Source organism: Trachemys scripta, chromosome 20, assembly GCF_013100865.1.
Source record: "Trachemys scripta elegans isolate TJP31775 chromosome 20, CAS_Tse_1.0, whole genome shotgun sequence".
Taxonomy (NCBI): domain Eukaryota; kingdom Metazoa; phylum Chordata; order Testudines; family Emydidae; genus Trachemys; species Trachemys scripta.
The window spans coordinates 2,128,398-2,147,960 of record NC_048317.1 but is presented as its reverse complement, the minus strand read 5'-3'; the positions used below and the strand labels follow the sequence as shown (position 1 = coordinate 2,147,960).

General features: G+C 49.4%; 1 protein-coding gene across 2 annotated transcripts in view; it reads right to left on the bottom strand.

Annotated features, from left to right (window-relative positions):
• Window positions 1–19,563, bottom strand: part of GRIK3 (glutamate ionotropic receptor kainate type subunit 3) — a 225,830-nt gene that overhangs the window by 65,002 nt on the left and 141,265 nt on the right. For both annotated transcript variants that reach the window (XM_034754116.1, XM_034754115.1), the window contains exons 6-8: window positions 14,423–14,596; window positions 5,882–6,025; window positions 467–574 (exon numbers count right to left, since the gene is read on the bottom strand). In XM_034754116.1, the coding sequence (XP_034610007.1) occupies window positions 467–574; window positions 5,882–6,025; window positions 14,423–14,596 (426 nt within the window). The remainder of the gene's footprint in view (window positions 1–466; window positions 575–5,881; window positions 6,026–14,422; window positions 14,597–19,563) is intronic.

The following is a 19,563-nucleotide window of genomic DNA, read 5'->3' as shown; positions in this document are numbered from 1 at the left end:
GGCAATTTTCATAGCAGGAGATCACACCGAGAGGGGGGCTTTAAAGAGCTGCTGTCGCCTCCGGGAAAACACTTCATAAACAAACTGTAGCATGTAGGCAGCACTTGGTTGGGCTTTTTTCCCTCCCGTCATTGGCATGGAAACAAAAAACAGACTCCTGACTGCTCAGGAAGTTTCTTCTGCTTCTGCAGCTCCACCATTTCCCATGTGTGTTACCACAACAATCTTACATGGCAACTAATTGTGACAACTTGGGCTGCGGGTTCAGGTGTGTGAATGAGTGTGTGTGTGTGTGTACATCTAAAACAGGAGCAGAGCAATTCCAAGGCAGCAAATATCCTTACATCGAACACAGAGGCAAATATAGGAGCTATGAGGCTGATGCACCATTTTCCAGGGGGCCTGAGTGGATCTTTTGAAGGTTTCATAAACTCTTTAGCTAGCAGGAAGGACAAACTTTACTGACCTTTTCGAGACCATCTTCTTTGAGGCTGATGATGTCCAAGTCAAAATCTGTCCTTAATCCACTGGTTTTGTTGAAGACAATACGCCCAGTTAATCCTTCCCATTGGGCCTGTGGAAGGGAGAGAAGTCAGCACAGCAGTTACTCGGCTTCATAAATCATCATTTGCTACTGCTGTACAGTGCTTCATTTTAATTACTCCTTACACTGATACTCTCTCCCCGACGAGCATGATTAATTAATAATCACCTCCATCATTGCTCACGCTGCAGCGCGGGCTGGAGCATTCCATAAATTCTATTATACTCCTTGCCCTGATTTACATTTGCACCTTTTGTGCACAACATCGATCTCAGGACGTGTCCCTGGCATGCTGGGTCGGTGCAAAACTAGCTGTGTTTCTGCTCGTGTCTTTGCAGCTCTGACAACATCTGGGGGAGGGTGAGGGGGCATCTTTCAGCATTGGACAATGCCACTGGAAGACATAAACAAATCTCCCTCACCTGCCTCCATGCCGGGGTAGCGCAATGTTTATTTACCCTTTGCAAGGTGCTTTGGAGTTGAAAAGGGCTAAGTATTTTCGCCTCTGTTTTTCAGATGGGGAAAGTGAAGCGCAAAGAGGCGAAGACCTGCTTGATGCTTGGAAGTTTGGGGCTGAATGCTCAGAAGGAGTTGGGCACCTATGTCCAGGGCTGGGGCCACTGCAATGCATAAAACTCCAGCTGAAACCGGGCAGGCATCTCAACGTGCTCCATGCTTCAGTTTCTGCAGTAAAAATTCCGGAAGCACGTCTCTCCCTCCCTTGGGCCAGTGAACGGCTGCAGAGCCTGGGGTTTTGAGCACTTGCCCAGCATGGGGAGATCTAGGATCCAGTCCCTCTGCTTCAATAGCTCATTACTTATCCACAGTGCAACATCTTCAACAGGAGAGACTGCAGGACTCCCCTCATCAGAATATCCCACAGCTCTCACCTGAGAGGAGGCAGATCCCCGTTTAAATCTTTTTCCCCCTTCAGATGGATTTTGGGATCTTTTTCTTATATAGGCTCCTATAACCCTCCACCCCCGTCCCGATGTTTCACATTTGCTGTCTGGTCACTCTAATTAGACCTCAGTTCCTCCTGGCTTCCAATCCTGTGCTCAGACCATTTGAATATATTTTTCTCTGAGGCCTGTTGATGGTAGCACCAGCCAAATGCATCATTAAATAACACCATTACAAAACCCAGCAACGACAGAACCCTCTCACTGCTTCCCGCAAACTGCTTATTTCTTCTTTTAAAAAATAAACATAAATAACTTCAGATTCTTTGGACTTGGGAAGTCAGTCACTGAACTTCTCGGCCCCAGCTCAGAAGTCCATCCCCGTTCAGCAAAGCACGTGAGCACACGCATAAGGGTTTGCACTGGCCCCCTGGGCACGCAGCTGTCTTGAACTGCAGCCCCCTTCTGGGGCGGAGGGATAGCCCGGCATGGTGGGGCAGGGAGATCTGCAAATGGATATGCAGCCAATCCCACTTTGATGAAAAGTGCAATGCTATTGTCAGTGCCTTTCTGTCTCAGAGTGACTCTCCTGGTGTTTTAATAAACAGCAGCACAGAAATTAACCTCCCTGGTTTAAGGGGCAGGGTCTGAAGAATGGCTGCTGCTCCTGTAGGCTAAGTGGTGATTAATGTCACCGCAGTGTGCAGTGCTGGCCCTGGAACGTCTAGGGACAGCAAGGGGCAATTCTTCTGCTGTTTCTTGTGACATTTCCCTGAATGCAGGACACCCGGATACCATCCTCCCATACACACCCAGTGAAGTATGCTTGCCACGCTCTGAACTTTAGGCTGGTATTTCCCTTTTCCCTTTCCGAAATGCCAGACTGTTCGCATGCTTTACTGGTTTGACTCATTCCACTTGCGGAGTTCATCTGCAGCATGCTCTTCCCTAACAAGTGTATGTCCCTGGGGGGATGAGCCAGAAATAGCCCCTGATGATGAAGGTGGCACAAGCTGGGGGGATGACTGGCATGTTTCCCAGATCAAACCCCTTCCACTCTCCCCCGGGACATGCCTGGTTAATTCCTGAAGGAATGCTGCTCCCCACCTCCCAGGCCTATTGCCCTGTGTGTTCGGGGCCGGCTGCACTCAATTTGCCGAGTTGAGCATGCAGGTGGGAACTACAGCTGGGACATTCTCTGGGACCCAGTGAACACACACGGTGTTCGAAGTACTGAGTCGGAAACAAACACAGATGTGTATTGAACGCGTCACCTCCTCACTGAGGCTCTAACTCTCCCGCTTCACCCAACGCCGGCAGTTGATGGAGCTGGCAGAGCAGGGAGGCATCGCATTAATGCAATGGTACAAGGGAAACGGAGCGCAGGCAGGGGCACCCAGAGCCAAGGAGAGCTCCCCTCCTTTCCCTGGCAGCCGTAGGCAGCGCTCCCCCACATCGCCCCCTCTTCCTCAGTCTGCTTTACTGCCCAGAGACACGGCACCTGCCTGTCACCCAGGAGGGTCTGTCTCCCCTTTGCTTTCTCATTTCCAAAATAAACTGGGACAAGGAAGGGTCGGCTCAGCCGCTTCCCCCACCTCCCCTCCCGAGAGCGCCGACCGGGTTCTCCTGCCCTCTGCAGGGCAGGTTGTTCTGAAGCTCATTCGCGTTAAATCTCTCGCTGGTGCTGGCCTCAGGATGCCCTGTGCTTGGGAGGCCCTCCCATTTCTGGAGCCGTAGAGGGGGTCCAGTGGGGTGGCACACAGAAGGGAGGCCAAGGGAATATCGGCCTCACCTCCCTCTGCCTTGCCCATTGGTCCTGGCTTCCTGCTCCCCTACGAGACTCTGGTAGGTGATAGCAGCCTGCTAGCCAACGAGGCGACCCGCCTGGCTTCCTCTGATACGTCAGCAGGATGCTGAACTGCCCAGTCTCATCCCCGTGTCCTGTTCGGCTGCTGCTGCAGTGAGAGGTGCCCAAACCATGCCCTAGACATTCTCAGGGCGGCAGTTCCCACGCAGGACGGGATGCCCTTGACGAGTGATAACAAGCCAGGCGGTGCCCCTGGTAAATCACAGCTCTGAAAAAATCCTGCTGAAGACAAGGCCTGAGTGTGTGTTTGCCGGTGTGGCACAAACAAACATTGGCACAATTCTCTACGTGAGCAACACGGGGCTAAGGGGCCTGGTCTCTGCAGCAGACATCCCTCTGCATTTGCTGTTTTGTCCTTTCCGGTGCTCAGAGAACACAGTTATTATGTGTTTTGGCTGCAGAGGAGGAAGCTTATCCCTGCAACTAGCTGACAGAGTGCCAGGAAGGGGAACAACAGGCGGGCACTGGAGTGGAGGGCTCAGAGTAGTTTGCAAAAGGAGGCAACAAATGAAATTATTCAACACTCTCTTCTGGCAGCCGGCAGGAGCAGCTCCTTGCAGAAGGGAACAAACCGAGAGAGAGAAGAGGAGATTTTCAGAGCCTGCAAACTGGCAGTTCAATGTCCCAGTAAAATGGGGATAATCTTTCCTTTCTCCCGCCCTTGGTCTGTCTTGTCTATTTAGATTGTAAACGCGTTGGGGCAGGGACTTTCTCCCATTCTGTGTATGTACAGGCCCTAGCACAGGGGGACCCCGATGGGCCTGTAGGCACTACCACAATACAAATAAGAAATACACAATAAATAATGATCTTTTAATTGACTTTTCTGCCACAGAAACAAGAGAATTTAGTTTAACCATTGCAAAGCCTGGGAAGAAGAGAGAGAATTATTTCCACGCCTCCAATAATAGCATAAAATACTGTGGCCTGATTATACTAGTCCCATGTTAAAAGGTGCAGCCAGAGCAGTGTAAAGGGGCCTTTGTGTAAGTGAGAATCCAGCCCTTAATCCCAAAGATGCTTGCACCTATCTACTGGCAGGAGCACATCCCAGCCCCCCCAACGTGCCCTTTGCACAGCACTAGGGAACTGCCGCTCACCCCTCACTCTTCGTTAGTGTTTTCAGGCTAGGATCGTCTCCCAGGGAGGTGAGCTACGTTACACTGGCAGGAGCCGAAACACAGCAAGTAAGCAGAGGACAGGCCTGGTAAGAAAGTAGCTCCCTGAAACATGCCCTGCGTGGCTGCTCTCACAGGTGCGCTCCTGGCCATGTCTCGTTCCAGCCTCCCCGCAGGGCTGTGATTTGGTAAACTTGCTGCTCGCAATCACCAATGTTCCGCTGCTGTTTGCATGCGTAAGCCAAGCAAACAGTTACCTGGGCTGAACCCAGGGAATTTATATTTACACAAAACAGAGGAAATGAAGTTCCCACTTCACTTCCCGGACTCCCATCTTACTAAATCCACCGCTCTGCCAAAACTGGGCAATCAGCACACGGGCAGAAATGCAAGACGCTGCCAGTTTTGCCATCAGACCAGTGTCAAGTGCTTTTTGTGGACACCAACCAACTGTTCCTGCAAAAGGCAAACAGCTCTCGCTCTGCTAGGCAACCGCCTTGTAAGGAGAGCAGCCCAGAGCAGGCACAGGTGAGCGTCTGTAACAGCACTGGAGATTTTAGCTCATTTCTCATGTCTTGCTGTGACCCCACTGAAACTATTCTGAGGATGTAAGTGAGATGTAAGTGGTGCATAAGCCTCATGCAAGCCTTTTGCACGGGGTGAAGATCAACCATCTGCAAACATTTAACAAGAATTGTAACTCACAGTGGTTTACACGATCAGTTTTTAGATCAACAAATGCACTTTTACAATTGACTACTGAGAGGCCCCAATCCAGGCCTGGACTCTCATTCACAGACACACTTGGGGTAATGCTCTAAAATGCCTCCTGTAAAAATATTCCAGTGCACCCAAGAGCTCCGGCTGTGCTCCTGGTTAGGAGTGGAGTTTTCACACTCTATTCAGCTGTATCAGGGATTTTTTTTTTATACCATGCCTCAACATGCACAGATCAAAGCAGCCCACCGATGGATGGGGCACCAGGCATCTCCAGCTTCAAATCGGGCCGACAACATGTGTGTGGGGACATTCGAACAGTGACAGCAGTGGCTGGAGACAAGACAGGCAAAGGGTACAAGCGCAGGGTCACACCTGAGCTAGGAAGAGAAGTTGGGGTTCTCGCTTCCCAGTCCAGGATCCTATCTACTGGACCACTGTGACTGGTCAGGTTTAGCCCTGCTCTCTCTCCACCAAAGTCAGGGGTGTTTCACCAGGATTCAGGTTAGCCCAGCAATGTAAAGACTCTGGTTATTGGCCTTTATCAGATGAAAGCTATAAACAATCTGACTCCTGGATCCTTGCTCCCATCCATCTCTGCAAGGGTTGTCTGTAGTGCTCGTAAGTGCGTTGTCTAGCCACTGTCCAGCTCCTAATTCTGGGCTCTGAACAGCTGCTCCCCACCCCCACGTTGCCGACGGAAGGTTCGCATCAATAGGAAGGAAGCTTTTACCTCTTTTATAAAATTCATAAAGCGGCCCCCGAACCTCCAGGCTTTGTGTCGATGGCACTGCAGGGAGTTAACAGTCATCTGTGGGGCTCGCTGGTAGCACACTGAGACGATGTGAACTGCGTCGTACAACAGGGCAGCATCTGTCTAAAATAAAGGGGAACAGCATTTGGGTTGATAACAGTTCCAAAGCAAAAAGGCACTCATGCAGCAGAGGCAGCAAAGAGTCCTGTGGCACCTTATAGACTAACAGACGTATTGGAGCATTGGTGAATACCCACTTTGTCGGATGCATGTTATCCATGCATGCATGCATCAGACGAAGTGGGTATTCACCCACGAAAGCTCATGTTCCAATACGTCTGTTAGTCTATAAGGTGCCACAGGACTCTTTGCTGCTTTTACAGATCCAGACTAACACGGCTTCCCCTCTGATACTTAATGCAGCAGAGTGATTTGGTGCTGGTTCCATTTGGAAAACCCATGATCCATCTCACGCAAAGCTGCAAAAGCTTCTCTAAATTGTCCCCCGGTCGCCTCTGTCTTCTCATCTGCATCCTGACATCTTTCTTCCCTGGCGTCTGAAACACAATTGCACACGGCTTCTCTGGGTGCAGGGCTTTTGGCACTGAGGGGTTGCATCCTGCCGGCGGATCAGCCCGATGCTGCTGATCGGTTTGGGAGCTGTGGGCCAGGAACCCTCCAGCACACGCACAGTTGCCAGCAGCAGGGGGCTGAGAGCGTTTATGGGGAAGGCCTGGGTACAATGGTTTCATTGGAGAGCAGATTGATGGGACAGTTGGCACCACTGGTAAAACGGGGATAAATAAAAAGCAAAGCCCAACGCAAGAACAGGCTGACCACTGCAAGGACACTTACAGTCACACTGACTCCTGGCTAATTGAGGGATCTAATCGTTCAGCCCTAGATGAGTGTAATCAAAGGCCTCATATCTGGCTCCCATTGAAGTCAACTGTAAAACTCCCATGGACTGAAAGGGAGCAGAACGTAGCCATATTCTCTACATCGTTACAATGGTGAGCTCAATGAACTTCTAGAGAGTCATAGGTTTCAAGGTCAGATCACCTAGTCTGACCTCCTGTATGACACAGGCCATGGGAAACCTTGCTCCATGAGTCCTGCATGAAGCCCATAACGTCTGTTTGAACTATAGCGTATCTTGGAAAAACCCTGCATTATAACCAGACAAGCAGGTCCTCAATTCCCCTCTGGAGGGTAGATTTGGAACAGTCCATTCTTTATCCAAACAAGAGCTGATCTAAAAAAAGTAATAATGTTTCATGATTCTGTGCGGAGGGAGGGTCAGAGAAGGGGGGAGATTTTTTGTTTCATTTGGAATTATTCCTGAATTATTTCTGGATTTGGACAAAAAGGTTTTGGATAACATTTTTTGTTTTGAAATTTTTCATTTCATTTTGGTGGGGGAAAAATCCCACTCCACATTTGTATGTTTTTGTTTCAAAATTGTGGAAGAAAACCCACCTTCTCACACTTTTTTATTCTTCCCTTCACCAGGGTTAAAAAAAAAGAGTAATCATAACTGGTGGTGAGGCGAATTTCCCCCCTAATTTAAAAACTAAAAAAGTTGTCAAAAATTAAAAACTTTGGTTTAAAATCATTTTTTTGTGAAACCCCTTTAAAAAAGGCAGAAAAAATTTCAACCACTCCTAACCCTTGTCCATCAGGACAGAAAATATGTCTTTGGCTGAAATTTCAGACTTCAACAGAACTTTGAAATAGCTACAGCTACAGAACAGCAAATAGGTTTGCTTTTTGGGCAGAACTTGTGTTTTTGTTCTTTTCGTTTTCTAAATGGGTAATTGTTATGTACACAACAAAGAAATTTTTCAGAACAGGAGGTTTTTTCCAATATGTGTTAGGTTACATTAAAAGGCCATAGTCATCTTTGTAAATCACAGACTACGAGAATGCCATCTCTCTATCTATGGCTTTTTTAGGTATCTCTAATGCATCTACCAGTGTACTGTCTACATGTCACACAGAAAAGATTGCTAGTCCTTTTTAATGAAATGTCAGACAAATAGGGGATATAAAAAGGGTTTTTTTGACTGTAGCCCGTTTTCTTTGAGGATCTCAAAGCACTAGCACCGAAAAAGTGGTACACCTCTACCCCAATATAACGCTGTCCTCAGGAACCGAAAAATCTTACCACATTATAGGTGAAACCACGTTATATTGAACTTGCTTTGATCCGCCGGAGCGTGCAACCCCGCCCCCCCGGAGTGCCGCTTTACCACGTTATATCCGAATTCGTGTTATATTGGGTCGCGTTATATTGGGGTAGAGGTGTATCTCTATTTTATAGATGGGTAAAATGAGGAACAGAAAAGTTAAGTGACCAAGGTCATGCAGCAAGTCAAGTGCAGAACTCTGTTCTCCTGACTCTTAGTCCCTGTTAGAACCACTAAACAACACGCAGAAGTCAGAGCTGCCCTCACGAGAAAACAAGAGCAAAGCATCCCCATTTCAAGATGAAATTTCAAGGTGAGGAGTTAGACTCTGAGTAAAAATCCCCCCACCACCCTGGTAGGTTTTCTTGGGCACTGGTGCCGTGAAATCTTCACCCATGTGGCGATGCCTGACAGTCCTGCTTCCATGAAATATCCATGATGAAACTGGGAAATTTCAGGCAGTGGGGGCCAGGGAGCTATTTCTGTACAAAGTGACTGCGAGTGGGGGTGGGGGTGTGGTTTGGAATGGCTTTGTGACACTGCACCCCACCTCCAGACACTAACAAAGTGGCATTTTTTTTTCACTTCTAAAAGAGGGATGGGGGAAATCCCACTAGTGAAAAACACATTCCTCGCTGGTTTCACAAAAGGAGATGCCAAAGACCCAAGAATAGCAGCCACATGTAAAAAATCAAACAACGTAGCAAACTACAGAGCAAATCTAACAGTGGAGAAAATGCTCTGTCCAGGCCTGGCAATCACTCCCATGACCTTATTCCTCCCAAGCGTGACGAGCAGGAGCCTGACCTACATCCTGCTGGCGTAATTTGACAGCACTAAGGGACAGGATACTGGGTCTTGTAAGTCTGGGGGATACTGGAACACGTTTAAGCACACAGATGGTGTATAATTATTATTTGTTTTATGGTGGCCTGTTCGGGCCCCCGCTGAGAGTCCATTGTGTTAGACACTCTACAAACACATAGGGAGAGACAGGCCCTATCTCCAAGAGCAAAACAGACAAGAGAGGCATAGGGCAGGAGAGAAACAGCCACAGATCAGGAAAGAGACTTGCCCAAGCTCCCACTGTAGGTCCCTGGCAGAGCTGGGAAGAAAGCTGGTGCTCTCTCCACTAGGCCAGGCTGCCTTTCTGTTCTATCGCATTGTCCTGGAATACTGGAGAGGAGTAGGAGACAGCACAATATTCTACTCCGAGCGAGCAGGGCAAGTTCACAGATACCTACAGCTAATGTGCATTAGCCATGAATTCTCATGTGGAGCCCTCTAGGGCAGTCCAGTCACCAAACCACACTAGCATGGAGAGCGCAGTGTAAGCCAACCCAAAGGTCACCAGCGGTAAAGAACCTACATTCCAAGAAAGGATTAAGGGATCTGGGCTTTGTTCTCATAGGAGAGGAGTGAGCCTCCAGGTGCCGTGGTAGAGGTTTCCAAAATTACAAAGGCAGAGCCAGGGTGGCTGGGGATAAACTCCCCGCAAAGCTGAGGGGTGTTTCGAAAGCAAAGGGCCAGAACGGCAGGTTCAGTGCTAGCCTCGGATTTTGCAGTCATGGTTTTCCACCTGCGAATAGCGCCTGCACTCAGAGTTTCATGCCTGTGATGGGTTATACCCACAAATCCGGGGCTGGGAGTTCAGCATCCGAATGCTACCTCATGTGCCTCTGATGATGCAAACTCAGTGAGCAAATTAAGGCGTAGCTGAAAACCAGACCCACCATCCAAACTGTATGTGGGAGTATAAGGAAATCAGGCAGCACGTAGCCTCCAATAAGCTACCAGAGATGGGACCGAGTTTGAAAGACACCTGACTTAGCTGCTGGAGGAGAGGCTGGAAGGACATGATTCTGAAGCATGAAGGTTGGGTGAACAGCAGTGCAGACAGGGCTGGCTCGTTAAACCCCGTGGCCTCTGCATGCTCCTAAAATGGCTTCTGTTCTTATCATCCACCACTACGGCAGATATTGCAGAGACGCAGTGTGCATTTGAGTAGAGTGCAGCATGCCCCAGTATGCTCGGGTAGCTATGGAAGATAGTGAACCCATTGCATAATCTAAAGATTGTTTAAAACAAAGAGGAAGCTCTTAAATCCCCAATGCTAGTATTCTGGAGGGTCATATTTGGTAGGGAGGAAGGACCCTAAAACCGGAGGTCAGAGAGCTTTGTGACCTTGTTATGGAGAAGAGATGGCAAACAACCAAATCTTAGTGCCCACATAACAAAGGGTTCTACTAACTGAGGTCTTGTCCTACATTCAGGGCAATAGTCTCTCTCCGGGGTCATGCGAAGCTAGGGGGACGTGCCGTATATAAAAACAAAATAATTTAGAAGATATTTCTCGGTTTAGTAAGTGCTAACGATGCAGGAGGTGGGGGAAGGGAGGGTGTAGTGGGGCGGCTGCCCCACTCCCTGAATTTGGACTGCAGCAGGCCAGTAGGCCTGCGCAGACAGGGAGCCAATCAGGGAAGGCCTTATAGGGAGCCAATCAGGGCCCAGATTAGAGGGAGCCAATCAGGGCCAGGCTCAGCCCTATAAGAAGGCTGCTCAGGAAAGGAGCAGTCAGTCAGTCTCAGGCCTTCGACAGGGGAAGGTCTGTCTCCAGGCAGGGAGACTAGCACCCGGGACAGTGCAGTGCTGGGCAGGCCCGGGGGAGCAGAGGGTAACTCCAGCCTGGAGTCTGTCAGGCTGCAGACCCTGAAGGGAAGGGTCTAGCCGGTGCTAGGGGCCGAAGGGGAAGTGGCCCAGGGACGTGGACAGGTGGAGAGAGAGAAGGAGGGCAGGACGGCTACCACTAGAGGGTCCCTGGGTTGGGACCCAGAGTAGTGGGCAGGCCTGGGTCCCCCCCTTTCCCCCTTGCCTTACACCCGGCCGACGGAGCGGCCATCTAGAGCTGCACCAACCCCCTGCCAAGAGGGGAGTGACTTTGAGGGTGAAGTTGGCCACATCGGCCAGGACGCAGAGAGGCAGCTGATAGTCCATCCTCTCCCCCTTCCGGGGGGGGTCAAAGGGGCACTGCCTGAGGGCAGTGGCTCGAAGAGGACGCCGCGATTGTGGGAGCAACGCGGGTCCGGACACACCAACCGAGGGCGAGACGACGGACGGGACACCACCAGGAGGGGGCGCTCCACTGGACAGAGCTAATTCCCGAGACAACCAGTAGGAGGTGCCAGGTGGTGAGTCCCAACCCCGTCACAGAGGGTTCCGATGTCTTGGGCAGAGATGTCTGATGTTAGAAGGATGCTGCTCTTAGCTGCAGAGAGAAACTTTCAGCTCTGCTGGAAGGAGGCTTTCTAAAAAATTTATTAGAAAGCACACAGCATGCTGGTTCAGTCCTTGCTGGCGAGGAGAGAGGCTGGAAATCACAGCCAGCGTGCAGGCATCACTGCAGAGTAGCATTTTATCATAATGCCCCATATGTGACAGGCAGAGCAGGAGATTAACAAGCCATATTGGGGAGGGGAAAGGTCATGCCAGTGCCTCTGGTTATTTCCAACTGTCTTGCTGCAACGGTAGAAGTGCTGCTGCTGTCCTCATTTCTGCCAGCTGCCAGGCCGCGGGCTCCACCGTTGCCCCAGATGCTTGGCTCCTGATGTGCAGAGAGAGAGAGAAGTGTCTCACGAGGCGATGGGGCTAAGGAAGCAGACTCCTTATGGTCAGAAATTAAGGCCTGGTCCTAATGCATCCTTCCCTCGAGTGTTGGGAAATCCTCCAAACCAGCCACCAGACGTCTGATCCACCCTTGCTGGCTATTTCTCTCTGACACCCTGAGCAGACATGGACAGGACGCTCCGGGGGGGATTTCTCACACTGCCTTTTTCTCACTGTCACTCCCCTGGAGGGCTCCATATGCAGAAATCGGTGTCTCTCCGTTTTTCTCACCCCTCCTTGATGCACACGCTGAGTAATATGACCCAAGCTATGAAAAGAGCCGTCTCTGGGTGCCCCTCAGAACACTGGAGCACTTCCTCCTCTGTTTGCCCATCCCTAACGAGTAGCACCATCCTGAAATGCACACTGTGAATAAGGCACCTTCTAGTCCCTCTGGAGTCTTGGGGCCCCAGAGGAATTGGAAGCCCAGAATGTGTCCAGTTGGGGATGTTGCTTGCTAGGGGCCAAAGGCCGAAGGAGAATGGTGGAAGCCTCCACTCAGAAGAAACCCTCGGTGACAGGCGGGAGGCACTTCAAGGAGGAAAGGTCGCTAATGCACTGGTGAAAAGATCCTGGTAGGCGTGAAGAGGCAGGCCAGAAGGAAGCCAGGCAGCACTTATGTGAGGTGAGGCATCCTCCCAGTAGTAACTATTGGGAACGGAGCTGCAGGGAACCCCGGCTCCCAACACAAGCATGTCAACTCTGCTCCCATTCTCCAGATCACTCGCTCCAAACTGCAGGCCTTATCCTGCCAGGTACTGAGCTCCCAGGGAAGTCTGTGGAAGGCAGGGGTGCTGGTGAACCTCCCAGGAGGCATTCAGCATAGAATCATAGAATCTTATAGACTGAAAGACTCCTAGACTGTAAGGTCAGAAGGGACCATTCTGATCATCTAATCTGACCTCCTGCACAACACCTCTTGCAGGATTGTGTCCTGTGAAATATCACACCACTGTCCTGAATCCAGCCCAACCCTCTGGGGAGTTCCGTGCAAGAGCTTGTCACAGCGACAGGCACGTCCCTGGTGACGTGGCTCACACTGAACGGCACGAGCATTCCGAATTCCCAGTGCCTGTTCTCAGGAGCAGGCGCCCGCCTGCCCCAACCTGAAACGCAGCTTGTGCAGAGCAATGAGGAGAGAGTTCCCTCCTCAGCCTGGGAGCGCCAGGGTTTGTAGCACATGCATCATGTACCTTTCCAGTTCAGCGAGCACTGTGCATCGGGCCGGCGCAGAGAAATCCAGGCGTGTTCCAACAAGGAATACAGTATCGATCTGATTAAAGAAACAACTACCTTCCTTTGCCTCCCGTTCCCAGCACATACTGTGTGGGGTTTACACTGCACCTAGTCGTGGTCACTGCATGGCCCAGCCATGCGGCAGCCTGAACTAACAGCTTCTAATCAGTCGATGTGCATCCAGATTTTGTGGAGGAGACATGACAGGGGGGTTGCACCATTAAGACAAGTCAAATAGCTGCATGGAAGCTGTGGCCCCCAGGCATACTGGCCAACACAGAGGGACTGTAATAAGAGTGGTACCGTACTGGGACTGAAGAGGTTAAACCATGGGAACTTTGTTGTATTTAAGAGGCAATTTCAAGAGAGGGCAACTAAGTACAGGAGGAAGGATCCCTGGGATGGGGTGTCTTGGGACAAGTTGGCTCAGATGTGAACCAATGAGTCTTTTATTGTATGTTTGTACAGCACCCACTGGAGCCTCTGGGTGCTAGAGAAAGGCAAAGAATTACTGTTATTCATAAGAAATAATCACAAGAACAATAAGAACAATTAGAGCTGGTCAAAATGTTTCCAAATTTCAGAATTAAAAACAAAAAAGGAAGAATTTTCTTGACATTTCCACAGTTTTCTTCCAGTTTTTTCTCCAAATTATAGGGCTGGTGGAAATTTTTACAATTTGAAAATATTGACACAAATGTTTGTGGGGGTTTTCCTGACTGGCTCCAATACTAATAAATAATGCTCAGAGCCATTAATGGACTTCTGCATGTTCAGCATAGGCTTCCAGGGGACTTATCTGTAGCAGGGGCAGCTGCAAAACCCTCAAGACACCAAATGTGCATTTCTCTTGTACTCAAATCCTTGTCTGTGGTAGCTTTGCACTGCTCACACACCCGCTGGCCAATAACTACCTTCAGATCTAGCTCCTGCAGGGGAGACCACGTTTAGCAAAATGAAAGTGCATGGAGGCTTTTTTGATTTTTAAAGTTGTATGAAACCTAAAAAGTGTTTTTTTCCCCAATGGATCACCTATCCATCCGCTTTTGGATTTTAATTAAACGCTGCAGCAATCAGCACTCAACTGCTGTATTTACGAAGATCAGCAGCTATCTTCACACATCAGCCTTTTATGGATGATGGGCCAAGGAGATGTAGCTCCCCTGCGATTGATATACATGCTGATTCTCCAGGGTGAATATGGCCCGATGCATCTATGACAGGGATGCCCAGCTATGATCCTTCATTAAGTTTCAAAAGCAGAGAAATAATCAGCAGGAAATAAATGCCAATTATTCAGTAAAGTCCTAGAGAAATCCCTCCCTCCCCAGAGCCCATGCAGAAGCCAGAGCAGATATAACGGGAGTGGCGTTTGTGTCAGGGCAGGGACAACACACCCCATGTCAAAGGGATTTTAAAGTGACCATCGTACCATCATGACCCCGTCGAGCAGGCCCGACTCCGCCCTGGGCGCGGCCTGCAGCCGCTCCATGGACCATTTCTCAGTGATGGCAGACACGTGAGGGTTCTCCACGTTGAGGATCCGGAAGCCAGTCAGGTTCACTCCAGAGTAGCGGTATGGCTCTAGGTCTAGTGCATAAAGATCCTTAAAAGAGAGAAATCGGTTTTAACATTTTGTGACTTTCTTTTCTTTGTCTCATTTCCTCTGTTTAATGTGGTGTCTTTGTGCTAAGCTGGAGAGTTCAGGGTTCACAGAAAGTGGGATACAGGATGCTGCCGTACTGAATAGAGGGTGTAGAGCTCCGTCCATATCATATTAGGATAGTACCCAATGGAATCAGGGCCCCATGGTGCTACATACATCTAGGAAAAGCCAATCTCCTTTCTAAAGACGTCACAATCTAAACACACAAGACAAACAACGAAAAACAACAACAACATGTTCTGTTCAACCCAAAATGAAATGTCTAATTTTTAAGTTTTTTTTAACTCAAAAGACAGAATCGTTTTGAATTGAAAAAAAATTTTTTTTTCAAACTATTGAAATGAAACATTTCCATTTTGTTCTGATTTTTGTTATTTGGCAAATTCAAAAATTTGGAAAATTTTTTGGTTGACCCAAATCTGAACTTTTCAGTGAAAAACGTTGACTGAAAAATTTCATCCAACCCTCGCCCTGAGACTGGCACCTGGCCACTACACCCTGCAGAACGAGGTCTTAAAAGGCATTGTTTCTGCATTTGAGTTTAATCCTATAAAAGTTCCCTACGGTTTTTCCTGGAGAATTTGCTTTGAGTGCTGAGTCCTGGACGGTGCCGTGGATGACAGAATAACTCCAAATTTGGAATGTCAATTTGCAGATCACTATAGAAAAGGAGCTAAGATGAATTTCTTGACATTAGGACCAGTCTACACAGTCTGCAAATGAATGAGTGTGCCCTTTATACAATAAAAAAAGAGAGAGGCAGAGAAGCCAGGCAGCCTTTAGCTCCACTGGCAACCCGCCCAAAGCTGTCACTTGGCAGGCAGGGAGAGAGGGGGTATTTGCAGTCCTTCGTTAGCGCACTTCCTTAATGCATCTCTTGGCTCTGCCACATCTGAATATTAACTTCAGTACAGGGAGGTCTGTAGCTCAAACCTCAGAAACAAATCGGAATGGGTTTTGGATCCGAGACACGCCAGGCACACACCACAGCTGTTCAGCTCGGCAAAAAACAAGAACAGCTCACCCAAGGGAACTGGAAGCTGCCTGGATGATGAAGCTGAACAAGGTTTCCTGGGAGTTCACAAATGAGGGAACCGTGAATGAGCGCGGCAGAGAACGGCAATCAGGAGGGGGCTTCGGTCCTGGAATAATCTGCTTAATGAGTCGCTTTAACCATATTTTATTTTGAACCGTTTCTGCAACTGTTATTCATTTTGTAATCCCAGATCATCCCATTCCTACCATCTCTCTGTTGATTCATTCGCTAAAACAGATGAGAGGCAATAAAAAAGTAGTTTGCATGCAACATATTCTCCTGGGCCAAATTCTAGGAAGTGCTGAGTTTCTGTTTTGACTTTTTGTTTCAAAATGACATTGTTTAGAAATTAAACTAGATTAACTAAAAACACCACAAAACGTGATGAAAAACACCCCAAAATGAAACAAAATGGTTTATTTTGTCCCAGTCATGAATTGTACACTCTTTGGGGTTGGGACTTGTCTCTTTGTTCTGTGTTTGTACAGCGCCTTGCACAACAGGGTCCTGGGACAGGGCTCGGGCTCCTAGGTGCTACTGTAATACATATCCATTGGCTTCCCTGCCGGATTCGATTTTACCCTGATATTGTCTCATCAAAGTCAGTGTTTAACTACCACAGTGTGCCACACCGCTCGACCTGTCAGGGACCAGACCTGGGGTGAAATGTGAGCCGTGAAAAGGGTCCCTGCTGGGAAGTTAAAATGCCGCGGGGTTCCTTCCTTTATGGAAAATGACACTTTCTGGAACCTCAGCCCCATGATTCTTTATTACTGACTGCACCAGGGCAGCTCGTCCCTGAGGGCTGCAGGGCTGAGGCCAGCCAACCCTGCCTACTGACGAGGCACGCCTGGGTGGGGCCCGAGGCCTCCGGGTAGAGAGCAGTAGGGTGAAGCAGCGCACTGGGACAGAGGAAGAGCTCGGTGTGCGGCCAACTAAACCAGGCTGGGTATGAACTTTTGTGTTACGGGTACGGGGTTCCCTCTGGGGTCTCTCGGGGGATTGTTTGAACCATTTTGGTTATTAAGAATCCTCAGGCTTGTTTGAATCATTTCTGTTATTAAACCGTCCCCGGGTGGGGGTGCCGTTAGCCACAAGACTGACTGCACTGGAGTTCTCAAAGGGCCTGCAAGAGAAGGCTAATGGGGGCAGGCCGCATGCAAAATGACCCCTGGCCTTGAGAGGGGTCAGCTACACTGATGTAAATATAGGGTGACCAGATGTCCTGATCTTATAGGGACAGTCCTGATATTCGGGGCTTTGTATTATATAGGCACCTATTACCCCCCACGCCTGCCCCGATTTTTCACACTTGCTGTCTGGTCACCCTATGTAAATAGTCTTTAACAGTACAAGTGAGGGGACCCCCAAGTTGTGTGGAAGGCAGGGAACTTTGCAATGACATGAGGTGAAGTTCCTAGATCTACGGGACATGTGCGAGGTGTGTTGATTTAGGGATTTACAAAACCCTACAAGATTAGATGAACAGCCTGGCTGACCCCCAAAGCTAACCCAACAGGTGTCTGGTTCTTCGTTCAGTGTCAAAAACCCAAAGTGCAAATTGGGGATGAGTTTGACACTAGGCTGTAATTTGGGAAGTATGTTCATCTCCATCACATTCAGTCATTCTCTGCCGCGTTATTCACACCGTATTCACGTGCAAAGCCCACTGCAGTATTTAGGGAAGATGGCAATTTTCAAATGCCTGCTCGACGAAAACTCCACGCACCTTTATCCCACCTAGCGTACTGTACCCCCTTCTGTGCCCAGATCGAATGGAGGAGTTTGTCAAAGGAAGTAGCCAAGTCACAGATTAAATCTTGCTCTGTGTCCCAGCAGAGCAGCGCCCGCTGCTTCCCACAAGCACGTGGTCCGACCTGCTTCAGGGCCAGCTGCTACTGCAGCAGGGGGTTCACATAAGCCGCTTAGAGAGCTCCCTGCTGAGTCCATAGTACAGTTGAGGGTGTGTCGCCTGACCTACAAAGGCCTCCATGGGAAGAGCTCTAGCTGCCTGTGGTTGCCTCTCCCTCCATGACAGCTATAATCCCGCACAACGGTGCAGCTCTACACCAATGGGGGAGACTCATGGGTGCAGGGGACCAGATGTTCCCAGGCTATGGAGCTCACCGCCCTGAGAAAGAACTTGGGATCCAGCCACTCTCAGGCCTAGAGACAAGACTCAGTTCTTCAACTTCAACAGTTTCTGCACGTACACTGTCCCCTGCACACGTACACAACTCACACATGCAAACACAGGGAGCCCTAGGAACTCAGCAAGCCATTTCTCTTTCCAGCTGGGAAGGGAGAAAGGGAGAGACTGTTGTTGTCATTTCTCCTCGTAAACCCTCTCTTATCGCTGTGGTGACAGGGGCTGTCTAAGGAGAGAGCATTTCTGGAATGTGGAGTGAATGGCTGTTCATGGGGGAATTTCCACCCTATTAATCCCAGCCTCAGTGTCCACCCACACGGGCCAGTGCCTTGTTTTCTGGCAAAGCTTTGTTATTGTGGGTAGTAATGAGGTCTCCCTGCTATGGCTCAAAGGGGCTGAAGCGATAAGGATGGGTATACGTTTATTGTTCCCAGAAGGGATTTTGAAAAGTTGGGTTATATTTTAACTGTTAATCGATCCCCTGCTGGTGAAGTCTCGTTTTTCTGTCTGATAGTCTCTGGCAGTCCCTGTGTGAGTCATCTGGCCCAGATTGCTTGTGCAATGAGGCAGGGATCACTGGGTGCACGTCTCAATACAGGAGAGAGATGGTCCATACAATATACCACTTCAGCCACACAATTCCATTCTGCCCAAGGGTGAGTTAAAGAACAGACCATCATGTTTCCTGCATTGGCCAGTGTGCCGGTATAGGCAGCATACTGCAAACACACAGACGCAGTTTGGGAGATTACTGGGCGATGTTAATAGCACACGTAGCAATTTGCTGGATTTTGTTAGCTGTTCAAGAGCAGCACTGGGAAGAGTTAGCGAGGCCAGAGCGCTGTCTGGTACGGAAGCTTTGCCCAAGCAGGTATCGAGTTTAGGAATAGGCTTGGCAACTCCTTAAGGGGATTCATCCAGGAGACAACAGGGAATCTCTCAATGAGGAAACAAGGACTGGAGATCTTTGTGCATCTTACTGGTGGGACACTGATCTCTCCTGACACCCAACAGGAACCAGCTTAGCTATGCAAATGTGGTTTTTGGTGAAGTCACAGGCAGGAGCAGCGCAAGGGTTTTTGCTGCCCTAGGTGGGGGGTCCTTCCGCGCTCCCGGTCTTCAGCGGCAATTCTGCGGCAGGGGGGGTCCTTCCGCGCTCCCGGTCTTCGGGACACTTCAGCGGCGGGTCCCGGAGCGAGTGAAGGACCCGCCGCAGAATTGCTGCCGAAGACCCGGAGCGCGGAAGGACCCCCCACCGCAGAATTGCCACCCTCCAAATCCTGATGCCCTAGCGACTGCGTAGGTCACCTAAATGGAACCGCCGGCCCTGGTCACAGGCTGACCCTGTGTAATGACCCTGATGGCGCACTCTCCCGCTTGCAGAATTTGTAATTTATGGAACAGCTGACAGAGCATTGGCCCCAAATGCAGAACCGTAATCAGTGTGTGATAAAACCAGCGCATTCCAGACCTCTATGACTGCACGCTCAGTAGAAGAACTGGGAATCATTGCAGCTTTTGGGCCTTAATAAGCCTTTAGGGCCTGCTTTTATTTTTAAATGCTGGCCTCCTATTTTGCACCCTCAAAGTGCACAGCTGATGCCATGTAGATGTTTGCAGGTCCAGTCACCAATCACACCCACAAAGAATTACATTGTCCATTTTTCACCTGCAACATTTTAGGTAGAAAACCAGAGATCTAGTTAAAGAGCAGGCTGAAAA